Source organism: Strongylocentrotus purpuratus, unplaced genomic scaffold (genome assembly GCF_000002235.5).
Source record: "Strongylocentrotus purpuratus isolate Spur 01 unplaced genomic scaffold, Spur_5.0 spur5_scaffold_12, whole genome shotgun sequence".
Lineage (NCBI taxonomy): Eukaryota > Metazoa > Echinodermata > Echinoidea > Camarodonta > Strongylocentrotidae > Strongylocentrotus > Strongylocentrotus purpuratus.
The window spans coordinates 1,527,439-1,544,077 of NW_022145597.1; the positions used below are offsets into that span (position 1 = coordinate 1,527,439).

The 16,639-nt window shown below is 36.9% G+C and overlaps 1 protein-coding gene across 2 annotated transcripts in view; it reads right to left on the reverse strand.

The window, feature by feature from the left end:
• Positions 1-4,251: 4,251 nt before the first annotated feature.
• Positions 4,252-16,639, reverse strand: part of LOC100890426 (guanylate cyclase soluble subunit beta-2) — a 70,722-nt gene continuing 58,334 nt past the window's right edge. For both annotated transcript variants that reach the window (XM_030981563.1, XM_030981564.1), the window contains 9 exons: positions 16,274-16,285; positions 14,163-14,568; positions 12,003-12,199; positions 11,474-11,597; positions 9,709-9,857; positions 8,456-8,602; positions 7,789-7,943; positions 6,748-6,956; positions 4,252-5,384 (listed from right to left, as the gene is read on the reverse strand). In XM_030981563.1, coding sequence (XP_030837423.1) covers positions 5,221-5,384; positions 6,748-6,956; positions 7,789-7,943; positions 8,456-8,602; positions 9,709-9,857; positions 11,474-11,597; positions 12,003-12,199; positions 14,163-14,568; positions 16,274-16,285 — 1,563 coding nt within the window. In that variant the 3' untranslated portion in view covers positions 4,252-5,220. The remainder of the gene's footprint in view (positions 5,385-6,747; positions 6,957-7,788; positions 7,944-8,455; positions 8,603-9,708; positions 9,858-11,473; positions 11,598-12,002; positions 12,200-14,162; positions 14,569-16,273; positions 16,286-16,639) is intronic.

Consider the following 16,639-nt stretch of genomic DNA (forward strand, 5'->3'; position numbering starts at 1 on the left):
TGGCGCGTGCATATATCTCTTTGAAATTTATATTTGAAATCCAATGTTCAAAATCCTCCAATGGAAGCCGTGTACGTCATAAAAGCACACACGTCTTAGAGCCCCGGATGTCAGGAGGTCGACCGCTACGTAACGGACGAGTTTTCGCTGAGCCTTGACCGAGATATTTTCTACGGCTTGATACGTTGTCCACCTCATCAGCCCGTGAATCCTGGCCGTCTGCTCCGGGTCGGGATGCAGCAGCACATGCTGCGTTAACCATGTTCGATGCTTCCTTTGATGACTCTGTAAGGTCAACAAACCGGTTAATTACATTATATGAAGCTACATCCATGAACAGATAATATATCGAAGAACAACATGATATATGACGGAATATTGCGATCATTGGCGCTTCTCGTTGCTTTGTTTACCTACAGGGTTGTATATTCAGACATCTTTCTTGTTATTTGTTAATGTTCTTGTTTAACCAAGGAACCAATCAAGAAGTAACATTGATATCGGCTCTCTTTACATTGTATATGAATACTAATCAATCATATTTTGGTAGACAATGACTGTGTTCCAGAGTTATCCAGCAGTCCTATTACAGTCGCAGCATATATGTGAACTATAGTGTATAAAACCGCAATAGAGTACTGTGTTCCGGCCTTATTAAACGGTTGAAATGAATTTTCAAGTCACACTATTTTGACAATGTTTTACATATTTTCGTCGGTTGCAAATTTCAAGCTAGTTATTTTAATCATACTCCTCTTCATATCGAATATGGCATCGGCCATTAAATTATCCAGGCAAAATATCCTATATTACGAGATTCATTTAAAAATGTACGTCTTTTACAATTTTACTTCATTCCACTACACTTGGCTTTCTTGGCGTATTCTTTCATCGATGTATTAATCAAAACCGATACCTTCTCCGCTTTGATAAGGAATAACAGTAATAATTTCGTTTATCCAATTATCATTATCATTATTATTATCGTCTTTATTATAGTTATTGCTAATGTTATCATCATCAGGAGCAGCAGCATCGTTCGTCTTATTTTGTTTTATAAATAGTTCCTTTCTTTATCACATTTGTTTTCATTGACGTCACTCTGCTACATATGGGCTGTATGAATAAAATTAAATCTACGACCCTTTTAATCTGACAATGCCATTGTTGGTGGCGGTTGGTATTCTTCTAATCAGCATGCGCTATTTTCAGAGCACGACCAAAAGAGGGCGTTGTAGCATTGGGAACGTGACGTGCAGCGCCAGGAGAGTCAAGTTTGACAGACATTTAAAATAAACCACTATCATTATTATCATTTAAAGTTTTGGACGACGTCTCTAAAAAAAAAAAAAAAAAAGCCAATTTTAGCTAACAAATAACGATATCACCTGCTATATCGCCTACTCTGTAATTCAAAACCCTGCTTGTAGTGATACATTTGTTTGAATGTGGTTTCCGTTTGGTTATTTGTTTTGTTTGTCTAAATTCTGTTTTCCATTTGCCTCGGCAGGTTCGTTGGCGCCCTCATTCGACAATGTTCGTACAATAGCTATTTTCGACGACAGTTAAACTTCAAGTGACTTGGTAACATTGTTGAAGGATGATGAAAAAAATTGCTTAATTTTTGTATAAAATATTACTTATTATATTCCTTCAACTGTACTAACCCTCTGACATGCAAAAAAATCCTGAACAAATTCTCAAACCACGAAGATATCTATGGTTTTCTCTGAAGGCGTCGATGTATGACCCCCTCTAACAGTGATTAACAGTAAATTCTCCCAACCATTTTTAAATTTTCCCAATCGTTTTTTCATGAAAGAAAGACATAAAACAGGTTATACACAAATGTGTCAACACTTAAATGTCTGGAATGGAATGTAGAGCCATGTCATCGCTCTGGGACGATTTCCATTCACCTAAAATGTAATTAAATTGTAATAATATAGTTGGGAGAATTAAGGAATCGATCAGATCAGTTTTTCCCAATTTGTACCATGAATAATGATCCGTTTTCACTCAAATTTTCAGATTATCTTTAATTGTACATCTAGCATTGAAGTCACTACCTTAGCACCATCATCTCTCATCTGAACAATGTTACCAAGTCCCTTTAAGGTTGTATCGTCTTCTCATGTTCAAGCAACCATCGCACAAGAGCGTTTTTCAAGAAATGTGATTCATTGAGGTAAAAAGAGGAAAGGCACGGGGCATTGTACATTCACGACAGCATTAACAATACAGGCCACGGCAAACGAGCTTAAAAACAAAGCATTGTAAATCAAAGCAAATCAAAAGAAAAGCAAAATAAAGAAAGTATAAATGTACTTAAGAAACGTTTATTGCAAGCAACATCACGTGCCCTCATATGTCATAGAAATAATAAATACATGCATATATAACTCTGTAAAAACGGGAGGTGCAGATCAGAAATGAACAATAAGTGTGTAAGAATACTCTACAATCTGAATACAATAAGTTAACATGCATAGAGTAATCAGAATATTTACACTAAACAGAATGAAATGATTCTTTTACATAATAAACACAATTATTTCATCCATCTTGAATTATATATAATACATTTACAAAGTTAGATATGACAATTTGTGTTGGTCTTTTCAATAAAATGTATCATACAAAACGTTCTATATTGGTAGATATAGAACAGAAGCGAAACACTGAGAGACAAAAAGAAGTATAAAGCAAATCGACTCGTATAAAACTCATTTTTATCATAAATATGCACTAAAAACAAAATATAAAGAACGTTACCCTGTAAAAGCGCCATACTCTTTATGAGAAAACCACAATACTTTAAACATCATTTTGGGGGAGGTAATGTAATGATAGTGTAAATGTCTTTTGTTTACGACCATAGCAATTTGTGATTTTGAAATGTACAACCTCATTTAATTTGTTTGGAAATATAGATTATTACATGATCTAAACGCAATGTCACATACAAAGACAAGCTTCACTACCATTGCTTTGAAATTCGATTTTAGCCAAATACTATTTTGTCATCTCTTAAATAGCCCTCCTTCTTTTCATTCATCATATAGATGGCAGAACTAAAGATCCTGTGATTCTAATGGTAGTGAATAAACCATGGTAAGAAAATAGCATCATGTGGTATGCATTTATAATAATCCTACTTTGTCATAGTGATGAATTGCAACAACTGCAGCTTTTAAAAGTTTAACATTACAAGAGAGACCAAATATATACATTACTCGAGATACACCTCTCTATCTAACATTTATTTGGCATAGAATATAAATGTCTAACTTTGGCATATAACAAACAAACACATACATGCTCAGAAGAAATCTGAATAAGGAAAAACAACGGCACTTATGTAGTACAACTTTATGTATATCGATAATGTATCAACTAGGCCTAAGCATAATTATACCCCTTGCAACTTAAATCAAAATAAGCAACTATATGCCTTTGAAAAGAACGGTTCATAGCGAGGAAGAAAAAAACAAAAAGAACGTAAGAAAAACGAAATAAAACTTGTATTTGAGATATAATTATGACCACAATTTATGGACTTCTAGCGAGGTCGCATACACGGACCAAACATTGTGGACATTGTGGACTAGGAACTGCATATGATTCCCCATGTTTTTGTGGCAGAAATGTATGATGAAGTTGAATGGAATTACTGCATTATGGGCTAAACCTATTTGGAATGAAAGGGTAAAGTTCGCAAACAATGTTTGCGACTGCGCCGACTAAAAACAACTGTTAAAGTAGTGGCGTGTCAAGAATTGAACGAGGGGCCAGAGTAGGGGGAGGTGCGTCCGAATTTTCCCTTCAAGGGAATGGGAATGATACATCTGGGATTCCCGTTAGGAGCATCCCTGTTGATTGAGTGGGTTTTAAACTGGGCGGGAAGGGGGGGGGGGGGTCGGGAGGGATGGAGGCCCGCTTTATCATATGCTAGATACGCCACAACCGATCGGAAGGCAAAAGTACAGAACACACAAAATTGAATATATCATTTGAATCGTTCTGGCATAATTAAACAGGGAAACATAAAGCTCAACCCACTAGCAAATACTAAAGGGATACTTTTCAAAACAAACAAGGTACATGCAAGTAAGGTATTCGAAAATGTGGAAAAGGAAATGTGTCCATACATCAGCATTTTCTTCTATTTCAATTACCAACGGTATAAAACCTCAGGTCGAAAACAATTGGCCCAATGCGGTTATCCTTAGTAAATAAGACCCAGGGTCTTATTTACTAAGGATAACCGCATCAGTGCTGGCACTGCAACTATTATTAACCCATCATTGCCAGGGACCCATTATCAAATGGGTGGAGAGTGGATAGGACATTAGTGCCCGGTTGGGATTCGAACCCTTAACCCTTGTATTGAGAGTCAAGTGTAGGAACCACAGTATCACGACTCCTCTATAGTTCCAATATTTAAATATACACGTAGCATGTACACCGATTTAACAATTGAAATAGTCAAGACATAATTTGATGTATGGACACAATCCAGCTAGCATGCATACACAAGAAAAATATTGGTAATACGTCTATACATGCAGGGTCAAAGGTCCAAGGTCAAGATACCGCAAGAAGACGTCACATGAACGGGCAAGAGTCACATGTTCTCCACTGATGCGCGCGCATGATAAATATGAAATAACTACCAATTTGTTTTAATATATTGGGCTTTTTTTTTGTTCATCATTTAATTTTAACAGATTCTTTCTCCCTCCTCAGGCTTCGTGAATTATATCAAAGTAAGTTTCATCTATGTAAGGCTTATTTCAAATAGGGTCCGTGTTTGTAGGTTGTTTTGTCTCATCAAAATGAAAAAAATATCGTCAATTTATTTATAGGAATCAGAAACATAAATGTTGAATCAAAAACATAAATTATGAATACTTAGAGAATACATTTTTTTCTCCTTCTACCCTAGAAATTACAAAAGAGCTGACGATAATTACTGTGGCATGTTAGTTCACATTCTCTCTAATTTGAGAATAATTTGTCAAAAAATATGTTATTATTTCACATATAGCATCAAAAGTCATAGTTGTTACCATACTCTAACATTATAAGCATTGTCCCTAACTCTTTCCACCAACGCGGGAGAGGGTGTAATAAAATGTGGGTGTGTGTTATGGACGCGTGTATTATCATGCGCGTGCGCACCAGGTTAAGAGATCACGTGATGAAGGTGACATGGGATCAGGAAGGGGTTCCAGCTGATGTATGTGTACTACCTGAATCATTACTGCCAGCGTTGGGGAATATTGGCGGTGAAATGTGGATAGCACTTCCGCTTGTCATGTCGTTATCGGGATACCACATAGGCACGACCACTGTACTATTATGGTGGAAGGTGGACACCCCTATCAAACAAACAAAAAACGGGACAAAGAAAAGGAGGTAGGTAATAGGAGCAATCTTAAGATCCCGGGAATCGGTATGCTAGTATTTCCCTGTGTTTGCAATATAATCTACATCTACAGCATGTGTGATTTATAACAAAGTCTAAGTCACATCACATCTAATAATTCTCAGAATTGATTTGTTGATATTTGTTGACTTTCTTATTTCTAGCAAGCTTTAAGATTATGCTGCCATTGGGTGTGATTTTAATTCTCATTCTCATTCTTTAGCAGTGTGTTTCAAAACAATGTCAGTCCTTGGTCAAATTATGGCATAAAACGTATGTCTGCCGAAAATCGCTTATTTTGCAATAAAACCGAAAGTAGAAAGTGAAAACATGCAAATCAAATTAAAACACGTGTGTTTTTTGCAGCGTGAAGTTAAAAAAGGAGTGTGTCTTTCAAGTATATACAAAATCAGTCTGACTGATGGGAAGACGGATTCATTTCAAATCAAACGTGAATGTGTAAAAAAAATAGATATGATTAATTGCATATAAATGTACTAAAATATAATGCAAAGCAAATAGAAAGAGAAGTGGTTTCACATAATATGACATTCGTAATAATTGATGTGAAGAAAGAAATCAAGATTTAACGATGTGTAGAATGTACTTAACAAAAATGACTCAATGTCACCGCCAGAAAAAAAGAAAATAGTACGCAAAATGTCATAAATATGTCAATAGTTTTGGAATGCACACACATTGCACACTTGATTCTGGTGACGCTTTGTCAAACATTCAAGCATGAGTACGAATGAAAAGAATAAGCATTTATAATTGATTCTTTCTTTGCCATTTTGAATGTCTTTGTATTTGTTCTGGAAGTGATGCTTCTAAAACGTTACAAGTTTTACAACGAAAAAAGAGCAAGTTTCAAAAGGCAAAAATGAGAGCGATTGAAAATGCTGGCAAAATTGTCATGACAGTGCATCATAAATGTCTTTGTATTACTTCTGGTATAGTGTTGCTTATAAAATGGTGCAAGTTTTACAACGAAAAAAGAGCAAGTTTTAAAAGGCAAAAGTGAGAGCGATTGAAAATGCTGGCAGATTTGTAATGGCATTACATCTTTCATTGGCCAGGAAATAATGCTCGCACCAGTTTCTGGAAATCTACAAAATCAGAATTCTTGGAAATACAAGAAAAACGCGTGTTACAGAATCAACACGCATTCAAAATGGATGTCCACTAATACTTCTCGAGGTTTCAAAGAACTTGCCCCTGATGGTGCTTTAGGGCATATTCTGACGATATATGCAGATATAAAAATAATGTTAAATTGTAAAAAGTGTCGAAAGCTAAATAGGTTTGAATCTTACCGTTGGGCATGTTATTGGTTGGTGTCTCTGGTGGTGACTTACATCTATCCGTCTTCTCTGGTGTACTAGCCTTTGACTGGCCCTTACCCATGATCTCATCCAAACCAGCCCCTCCGTTCTCTTCAAGGAAATAGGTTCGCATGGTTCCTTTACCCTTCACCACGATCTCTCCTCTCTCGCTGAAACGGAACGGGTAACCTTGAAGACATCTAGATCGGGAAATAAAAGCAAAGAGAACAAATCTTAGCTGTATTTACACTGCAACCAAAAATATTTGAATTTCTCACATTCCGGTGTCTGGTTAGTTGCTATGCAATTACCGGCAAAAACGACGAAACATCGGAACCGAAAAATCCACCTGTGGAGTGTGTTCTTTTTTAAACGCCTGCCTATGTTTTTTTTTATATATACGATTGTTTGAAGTGTAAAAGCAAATTTCTGTAATATACCTATTTTTGCGCACGTGACTCTTCTCGCTTCTGTGCTAAGGCATGCAGGGCATCGACGAGTCGCGCATGCGCACTACTCACACACAATTAATCAGTATATCAGGGTTTTTTCAGTAGTGTGAATGGTCTACCGAAAAATCACGATTTTTTTTTCAAGTGGTTTTTGGATGTGTTAATGGGCCTTCTGACTATAATTGACGGAGAATTAAAAGAAAAGGAATACAATGCCTATACCGACAGCGGAACGATGGGGAATTTACAACCAGTACGGGGTGGTTGCCTCCGCACCCCCCCTTTTTATAATAGTATTGAAATCAAGTGGGTATCAGGTAAACATTATGATATTGGGAAACGTTCCATCGTGGTAGAACGTATTTTATGTCCGAAGATTGTTATAAGTTTCCATGGATTACCTTCAGTTAAAAAAAAAAAAATCCCGAAATAATTTGTAATGCCATAGACTCCTTAAAGGCATTTTTTCTTGTCTTGTTTTCAATAATTTTCCCTGGCATATTGACCAGGAGATACGTTGGTTTCATATTATGCTTGATATATAACCATACAAACCTAGAAGATGGATGTTGGTTTTTACCTGTGAGTATGGCAGCTGAGATGGATTCTACTGGGAAGACCATGGCTCTCCATCCTGGAAGCTGTGTTGACTGTATCACCAAAGAGACAGTATCGAGGCATCTTCTCCCCGACCACTCCAGATACAACAGGACCAGAATGAATACCAACACGAATCTACAATCAACACAAGAAAAGACCACAAATTTCATTTTCTTCTGTTTATGATAATGTGTTATAAGATTGGAATAGATTGAGTATGTTTAATAGAAGTGATGAATCGTGTAATGACCCAACAATCTAAGAATCTAAGGACTGAGAGGCCAAGGAGAAGTACTAGCCAAACTATGGCTGTCATGTGGACCAGAACACCTAAGAAGTGAGAACCAAAACAAAAAATCAGACATACTAGGGTCGGCAATTTGGAAACTTTAAGTGGGACTGCACTACTTGTAGCTACTTGCGCCCTCTATATAGCAAACAATGCCTAAGCGGTGCCCGTTGGTCCCACATGATCCTCTATTTATTATGTTTAATAATTGAGAGCTGATCTAATGAGATAACCACCTGCCAGTGACCTTGCAGGGAGGTCTAATCCATCCTGTCCAAACTAGTGCAGACAGACGTTAAGTGTCTCTATTGAACTTTTCGTTTGCAATAAATAAGTTGACCTGTAAGTAATTACTCACCCCGATAGGCTCTCGAGTAACCGGAGACATGACCTCCTTGCATATGAACATCATACCTAGAGCTTGGTTAGCTATTCTAGCAGCATGTGAAGCCATAGGGATCGGCAGACCTCCTACTACCATGTAAGCATCGCCTATCGTCTCCACCTGTCGTAACGGGATGAAATACATAATGTAATAAATAAATAAATAATAGTGGGTTCTTTTATAGCGCTCATGTCGGTCAGATTTGACCCCCCTGGCGCTCCCGATTATTACCCTGGCTTTAGCACGGCTGCCATACGGCGATCTAGCATTTCAAGGAATAAATTCCTACCAGGTACCCATTTACTTCACCTGGGTGGAGTGTGGCAAATGTAGATCAATGTCTTGCCAAAGGACATACGCAATGTATTAGAGTGCCCTCTTAATTTGAAGTTCATTTCCGTCATAAATGGCAAATATCAATTCGTTGATTCATTTACTGAAACATATTCATAAAGGATAAAAAGCATGATTACCAGGGCTGTTTTCATCATGGTCCTGAATAAGGAAAAAAAAACACATTAAATGGAACTAACAAATACAGAAATTCATAAATGAACATTGCAATAGAAAACACAGTGAAAATAAGATAAACGGGAAAAAATATACAAATCACTTATCAGTAATGCAACAAAGAAGCCCCAATCGCGGACTCGGGGCTATTTGAATATGGAGAAGTGCATTCTAGAAGGCAAAGGGATTCGTTTGAATTTATATTAGGAAAGAAATAGGAATGTTAATTGTGAGGTACTGAATCGAACTTTAAGTGAACCCCTTTAACAGTTTTCTTATTACACTAACTTTTAAACGATTTTTTTTTCTTTTTTCTTTTGCCCTAGGTGCACAGCCTGGTGGGCTCAGTTGGGTGACCAGCTCAAACTTTTGCTACATGGGAGGGTACCAATAGCTTCTCTCTTTCATTCTACATTTGCCACTCTCCACCCAGGTGTTAAATGGGTACCGGTAGGAAGGAACTCTTTGAATGCTGTGAGCGCCGAAATCGACAGCCTAGCAGAGCCGGGTAATATTCGGAGCGCCTTGAGCACCTTGTATGGTCGATATGTGCGCTATATAAATATTTGATATTATTTATAATTATTCGTCCTGGTATGTAGGGCTATCCTATTTTTACAGCCAGAGGTGTAAAGGCAATTAAAAATAGTTGACATTGTTAACAGTACGACAATGGTAACATTCCTAACTATCATTTATTGTATTGATAACTTTACCTTATAGACATCGTGTACTGTAGTGAGTTTGTCGAATCTCGTGTAGAGAGCATTGAGCATGTTGACAATATCAATTGGACGGCATTCAGCACAAATATTGGTGAAAGACACGATATCACTGAAAAGAATTGTGACCATCTCAAACTCGCCTTGTATAGATAAGAAAAGGAGAAAATCAAGGAGTCAAGATAATACTGTGATTGTTCTTTCTACATAGGACCTACATGCACAGTCTATGTAAAGTATGATACAAAATCTGTTTGTACCTCTCTCAAATTTGTGTAAATGACATAGCAGGTATGAAAATTAATGTACTTTAAAGATACTATGTCCCTTTTGCAGCCAACCCCAAATTCTGTAGAACTTTGCAGGAATCATGAATATGTCATGTATGTCCTATCTGTGAAATTTAAACGTTAGCAGTGTCCTCATATTCAAATTATGCAAGAAATCCCGTTTACTTGCTAGACTTCACTGTCAGACACTATTGAGTGACTGACTGGCTTTTTTTTTCTTTGTTAATAACATACATGAAAAGAGTTGTAAAGGGTACATGAGCATTTGTCTACATCAATAGCCCACTTCTTGTGATGGCCAAGATTAAACTGATTGAATCTTTGCGCAGCATAAAACGTATGACCATTCGGTACAATTGTCTGAAAATCGAGACTATTACTTTTGGGCTCTATAGCCCTAAAGTCGATTTGACAACTAATAGTCGTTATTTTCCCACTTGAAGACATTTTCAAGCCCCACCTTTTTTAGGGAAGTTCTAAATTAGTATTATCTTTCAAATGCAGTTGGAATTTAACTTTTTCATTTTTTTGGCCTGCAAATGAGACATAGTGCCTTTAAGGAGCATACGCGTGCTTCAATTAGTTTACTCAACAAGTGCTTTCACTCTTTCCCGAGAGTATACTTAGGCCAAATTTTAAAAAAAACATGTTTAGCGTCCTGTTTTTTTGAAAAATAGGAAGGAGGAGGCCCTTTTTTGTTTTTTTTCTTTCAAAATGGCCGCTCAAAATGGCCGCTAGGTACATTTTCCCTGTCAGTCGGGCTATTTTTCAAGATGGCCGCCGACAATTTTTTTATTTTTTATTTTTAAAATCAGAAAAAGATCCATTTTAGCATTGTTTTTCATGTTTTTTTCTTTAAAAAAAAAATCAAAACAAATTAAAAAAAAAAAAAAAAACGGTAAACATGTATGATTTTTTACTTGGCCTCAGACTGCAAAGTCTCTTTGTAAAAATTAATATGTGAAGCTCATACTTTTAATTTATAGCAGCGACATGGAAATCGGTGATACATAAAACAGGTTTTAGTAAAAAGTACACTTCCCACCCTTGGAAAAGAGCCACATCCTGTTTGCCCAGAAGATGGCGCTAGCAGCAAAGAGAGTGTGTGGTTTGGTTCAGAATTCTTGGATATATCACATCACCTGGACCGATATTGCAAGTAATTAAATATTTATCGCAGAATTCTGCACAGGGCCTAAATAATTATGATTACTGTTATTCGGACGAATAGTACAGCCTCGCCTTTCCGCTTCTCATCGGCGGTCTGTTTTGGAATCATAGGGTGTCTTTGAAAGAGAATCTTTGTGACAAAACCAACCACTACTAGACTTACTAGCCTCGATCTTGTTGCCATCTCTGAGCTGATCGGCCACTTGTCATCATGGTCTTTGTTGAAGCATATGATGAGAAGCACGTTCATTACCCTTACCATGCCCTAAACCCAAGCCCATGAACCAGCAAAGACTTACCAGCCTCGACCTTCTTGCCCTCCCTGAGCTGATCTGCCACCTGTCTCGGAAGCATGGAATGAAGAAGCATGTCCGTCTTCTTCTTCTCTGCTTCAAGTTCTCCTAGTGCACCCCGAAGCTCTTCCTAAATTAATCAGGAGTGTGAAGAGAAGGACACTGATGATTAATACAATGTAAAACCTGTTGATTTTTGTCTAAGTAGTTTTCGCGCTGCCTTTATGGTCTCAACTCTTGTTCCCTCTCATGCCTGCCACTTTATCGTGAATGGAATGATTGGAATCTGCCGTCTTCAGGTTCTCGTAGAGAAATGATAGGTTGGAGTTGAGCGGACTTTCCACACTCGCCTCCCTCCCAAATGTTCATCTATGGCTATATATTGTGAATATGAATATGGTTGTGTGTTGAGATGTGATCCAAACTTGTGTATTATACAAAGTTCAAGTCTAACATACATGTTAGATATGTGCTCGAACAGGAGTTATCTTATCATGCTTATTATCAATATAATTTCATTGTAGACAATCCATACCTTCTTCTGTTCAAGCTGCTTTCCGATTTCAATCTCTGCTAGTCTTTGGTGATTGAAGAGGATAAGATCTCTGGTGATATCATGAAGAGGGATATCCGATAAATGAAGGTTCCTTTCTTCTAATTCCTTCAGACTAGCAACACGAGGTGAGCAAGCAAACAACATGGCGTCCAGGGAGTCCATCCATATCATTTGACCTATAGTACAATTGAAAGAGGTTAAAAATACCTGTAATAGAGAATAATATTTCAAGACATTCATTGATTACATTCTACTCAACGAGTTTATCCAAACAAGGATACACAAAATGTTCATCAAGTTTAGCACATAACCTAGGAAATTGTGACTGAGAGAACAAAATCTTTATTTCTAAGGGAGGATGTGAATGATTCGTTAAAATCTTTTATTATAACAAGCCATACGGCACACGACTACATTTCCGATATTTACTGCAATGACTATAAAAAAAGGGGGGAAATACACCCAGATACTATTTTTTTAAAGTTTGTTTTATTGAAGCAGAAAATGGCATCCAGTGAGTCCATCCATATCATTTGACCTATAGTACAATTGAAAGAGGTTACAACTGCCTGTAATAGAGAATGATATCTCAAGACATTCATTGAATACATTCTCCTTAACGAGGTTGTCCAAACAACGACAATAATAATGATAATGGTGGCTTCTTATAATAGCGCACGTGTCCGTTACGTTGTGACGCTGCCCCGATTATTACCCTGGCTTTAGCAAGGCAGCCACTGCGGCGCTCTAGCATTTCAAGGAATTAATTCCTGCCAGGGACCCATTTACATCACCTGGGTTAAGTGTGGCAAATGTAGATCAATGTCTTGCCAAAGGATACACATAATTTTCATGATACTCAGGGGATATAAATTGACGTTCATGAACAGTTTAACATCCTAATGCGTTTTAGCGAAATAAGTTAGATCGTTGGGTGTTTGATAGGAAATCGTTTTCACTTTAAGGCTATGACAAGGAAATCGTTTACACTATAAATATTTAGAATGAAAAGTACATTATAGGTCGTTTCACTGCTGAGCTGAGTTGTGACCCGAACAATGATTTTTTTTTGCTTGTTTGTAAGGTTATGACACTCCAAGTTCGTTCTAATCTCAAGGTATTACATGACACTTTAAAGATAAGACCAGTTATGGTCATGCGATGGCATTGTAAAAGAAACGTTGTGGAATCGATCAGAAAAGGTTGATCATCTAGCATATAAGTATTGGTGTGTACTGCAAGGTTCTGGAATCATCAAAATGATGAGAAATTTGGCCCAGTCTTCGTAAAGTTACAAGCACTGTACACAGAAATATGTATATGGGACTACGCACACGTGCGCGACACGTGCGTTATATCTATCAAGTCCAAATATATATAATAATATACCAAATATATCAATTAGTAGGCGGTTTCTCGGCAAAATTTGTATGATCACGTATTAGTCAAAGCATATTCTTTTACATGATTGGTAATAAGAGCTTCCATTTCATTTCTTGAGAGGGGGGGGGGGGCATTTCCAAAACTGGTCTTTACTTTTAAAGGCAACGAAGTAGATTATACGATGTCGAGAAGTTTGGTGGTCTATTTCGCATGTTTTTATTATTTAGACGAGCGCCATCATGGTGCAACCATCGCCATTTATTTGACTTAAATTTGGTTTACCTCGAATTAACTATATATGTGAACTATGGTGAACAGGAAGAAAGACAAAAACCACAGCATATTTCAGGAAATGTCTAATGGTCTATTTAACTTTCATACATAAATAAAGTAATGACGGGGTAAAAATTGAAATAGATTATATCTAAATACAATTGTTTATACAAATTGTCATTAGTTTTTCTGAGGTTAAAGAACGAGAAAAATGCCTTCCATATCTAAAAGTGACCTGGTAGAAAGAAAAGAGAGAGGGTGAATTCCCAAACATTCTCACCTCCTGCAATGTCTAATCTTTGTAAATGATGCATTACACCACCATCGTACACAAATCACATTTTCTACTACTCCCATAGTTTATCGGACGAAAGAACCCTGTACTCACTTGATTGATTTCGAAGAAATGTGCACTTGATACTTTCTTTGAAATACTGTGGTTGAATATATTAATGTTTGAGTTGATAAAAGACTCTTATTTACCTCTTAGTTGAAGCATTGGTTGTTCTTCGCCCCATCCGGGAATTATCATCTCTCGTTTCGTCTCCAGGACAAACTGCATATTGATGAACTTGCGTATACTGGGCACACTCCAGTCAATCTGCGGGTGCAACATGTTGAAGAGAGCGTTCACAGTGGTGTCTTCCATTGTCCGCAGCTTGGGCAGCGCCCTCTGTATGTGAACGCCGGATTGCAGAAGTCTGAGGTTGGAGTCAAAGACGAGGTGATAGGGGAAGTACTCGCAGAACATTCGCTGGTCTAACCAGAGCTTCTCGGGGTATGATGGACTGAAGCTGCCGTAGTCGTTGGCGAGGGAGACTAAGGAATTGACGTTGAGGGTAGCGGGGCGTTCATTGTTCGGTTTCAGTGCCTGCCTTTGTCGAACATTCTGCCAAACATAGGATTAAAATAATCGTTACAGCGTCCAATTCTTTGAATGCTTTTGAATATAAATAAATTGATACTTTTCAACAACAACAAAATCCGAATCAATTCAATATGTTCATGAAAACGTCCCTGGCGACCATGTCTATTTTTTATATATTGTTTTAGATATAGGCTTTACTATACTATCAGCTAATAAACAAGAATAATATGAATATCAAAGCATAATATAAATTAAATCCATAATTCATTTTACCATGAAATGTACGGGTTTTTATTTGTATTTTTAAATCATAAACTGTAATTTTTAATTCAACTGAACATTTACACTGTACACTTTAATAGAGAAAATCGAAATGCGATACGTCATGGAATACGATTCCATAAAAGCATAGAAGTTAAAATGTTAAAGAAACAACAATGGCTGATATATAAATGATATAATTGCATCGATCAATATCCCTACATCTATCACAGTCTTTGATCAACACACTGCGAGCCACATCGGTGCCAATCAAATCGTTTAAGGGCACACACAGGTACAGTTATTAGGAAATACAATTTGAAACATATTTTTCGACACATCTATGTTTTCTAGATATTCATAATTATGAGATCCAATTTTTATATCCGAAAAAGTTGAACAAAATGAGAACAAAAGTTTACTAACAAATATTTCTGACGCGGCCGATGAAGAATTCCTTTTGGGATTAAGTTATAAATGAAAATACCAAATGTCTTGTAAAGTTAACGTTAATTTTATATGTGGAAATTTGCAATCTTCGAAATTCAAACTTAATTTCTCCAAACCACTTCATCTTGTATTCATAGTTCATCTATAAAATCAGGGAATGTAATTTGTGGTTTGTTTATTCCTTTGAGAAGAAGAGATCCTCATACGGCTGCAATATATTTTTTTATTTTTTCCTCATCACATCTCCAGCCAAAACCACAAGAGATTCGTTTTTAAAAACCAAGACTCATCATCATCATCATCATCAACTTCAGGTGGCGCTGTAAAGCGCTGCTGTGGTCTTCACGAGAGTACGCCATGCAACTCTTTCACCTGCCATTTGTGTTGCACCTTTCATTCCTTGTCCAGACACTTTCTTGATATCATCAGTCAAGGATATTGGTGGACGACCTCGTTTTCCTTCTACTGCTCCTTGCAGTATTTGCTTCTCAACACCTTCAGATCTCCTAACAATGTGCCCAAAATAGTTTAGTTTTCTTTCCATGGTTCCCCTTCTGATGGTCAAGTCTGTTCCAATCTAATCCAGGACCCACACATTTGTCTTTTTATCTTAGACTCAGGTTTCCTAATTAAAATATTTCAGTACTGTTCATATTCCCAATACTATTGAACTTCAAATCCAAGTATTTCTTAGAGTGAGTTGCCCTTCTAAAAAAAGAAAAATTCAACCGCGGGTTCTTCTGACTCTACATATAATAGTCTTGTCTTGCCAAAGGACGTTAGTGCCGGGCTGGGATTCGAACCCTCAACCCTTAGATTGAGAGTCAAGTGAATGAACCACTATACCACGACACTTCTACACCACATCCACATAATTGAACAGGCTAAGCTTGAGCCTTACAATCATTCAAAATGCATACATCACGTGACCGATCGAATCAGATCACACTTATCAGGTAATACATATGTACCAATAAGAATAGAGGAATTAAGCCGAACGCAATGATATACTTACATGGTCTTCATCCTGAAGAAATAAATGTGCCGGAAGTCGAGGGACCAAAACAAAGAAAAATGTTGATATTAGCAATTAATATAACAAGTCATACAGAACACATGTAAAAGAAACTAGTACAATAAATTTATTTCGTATAGGTAGATAATAGAGTTTACTTAATGGTATTACAAAGGAAAATATGGTTATATAGTTTTGTTAAAAACAATAAATAAGTCAATATGTTGTTAGTAAAAAAATAATAAATTATAAATTAAAAGTCAAAATAATTCAACGTGTGCATACATTAGTCATACAAAATGGCAGAATACACGGAATTAGAGGGATGGGACAATTCAAGTTTAAATAATTATTTTGTGCCATTAT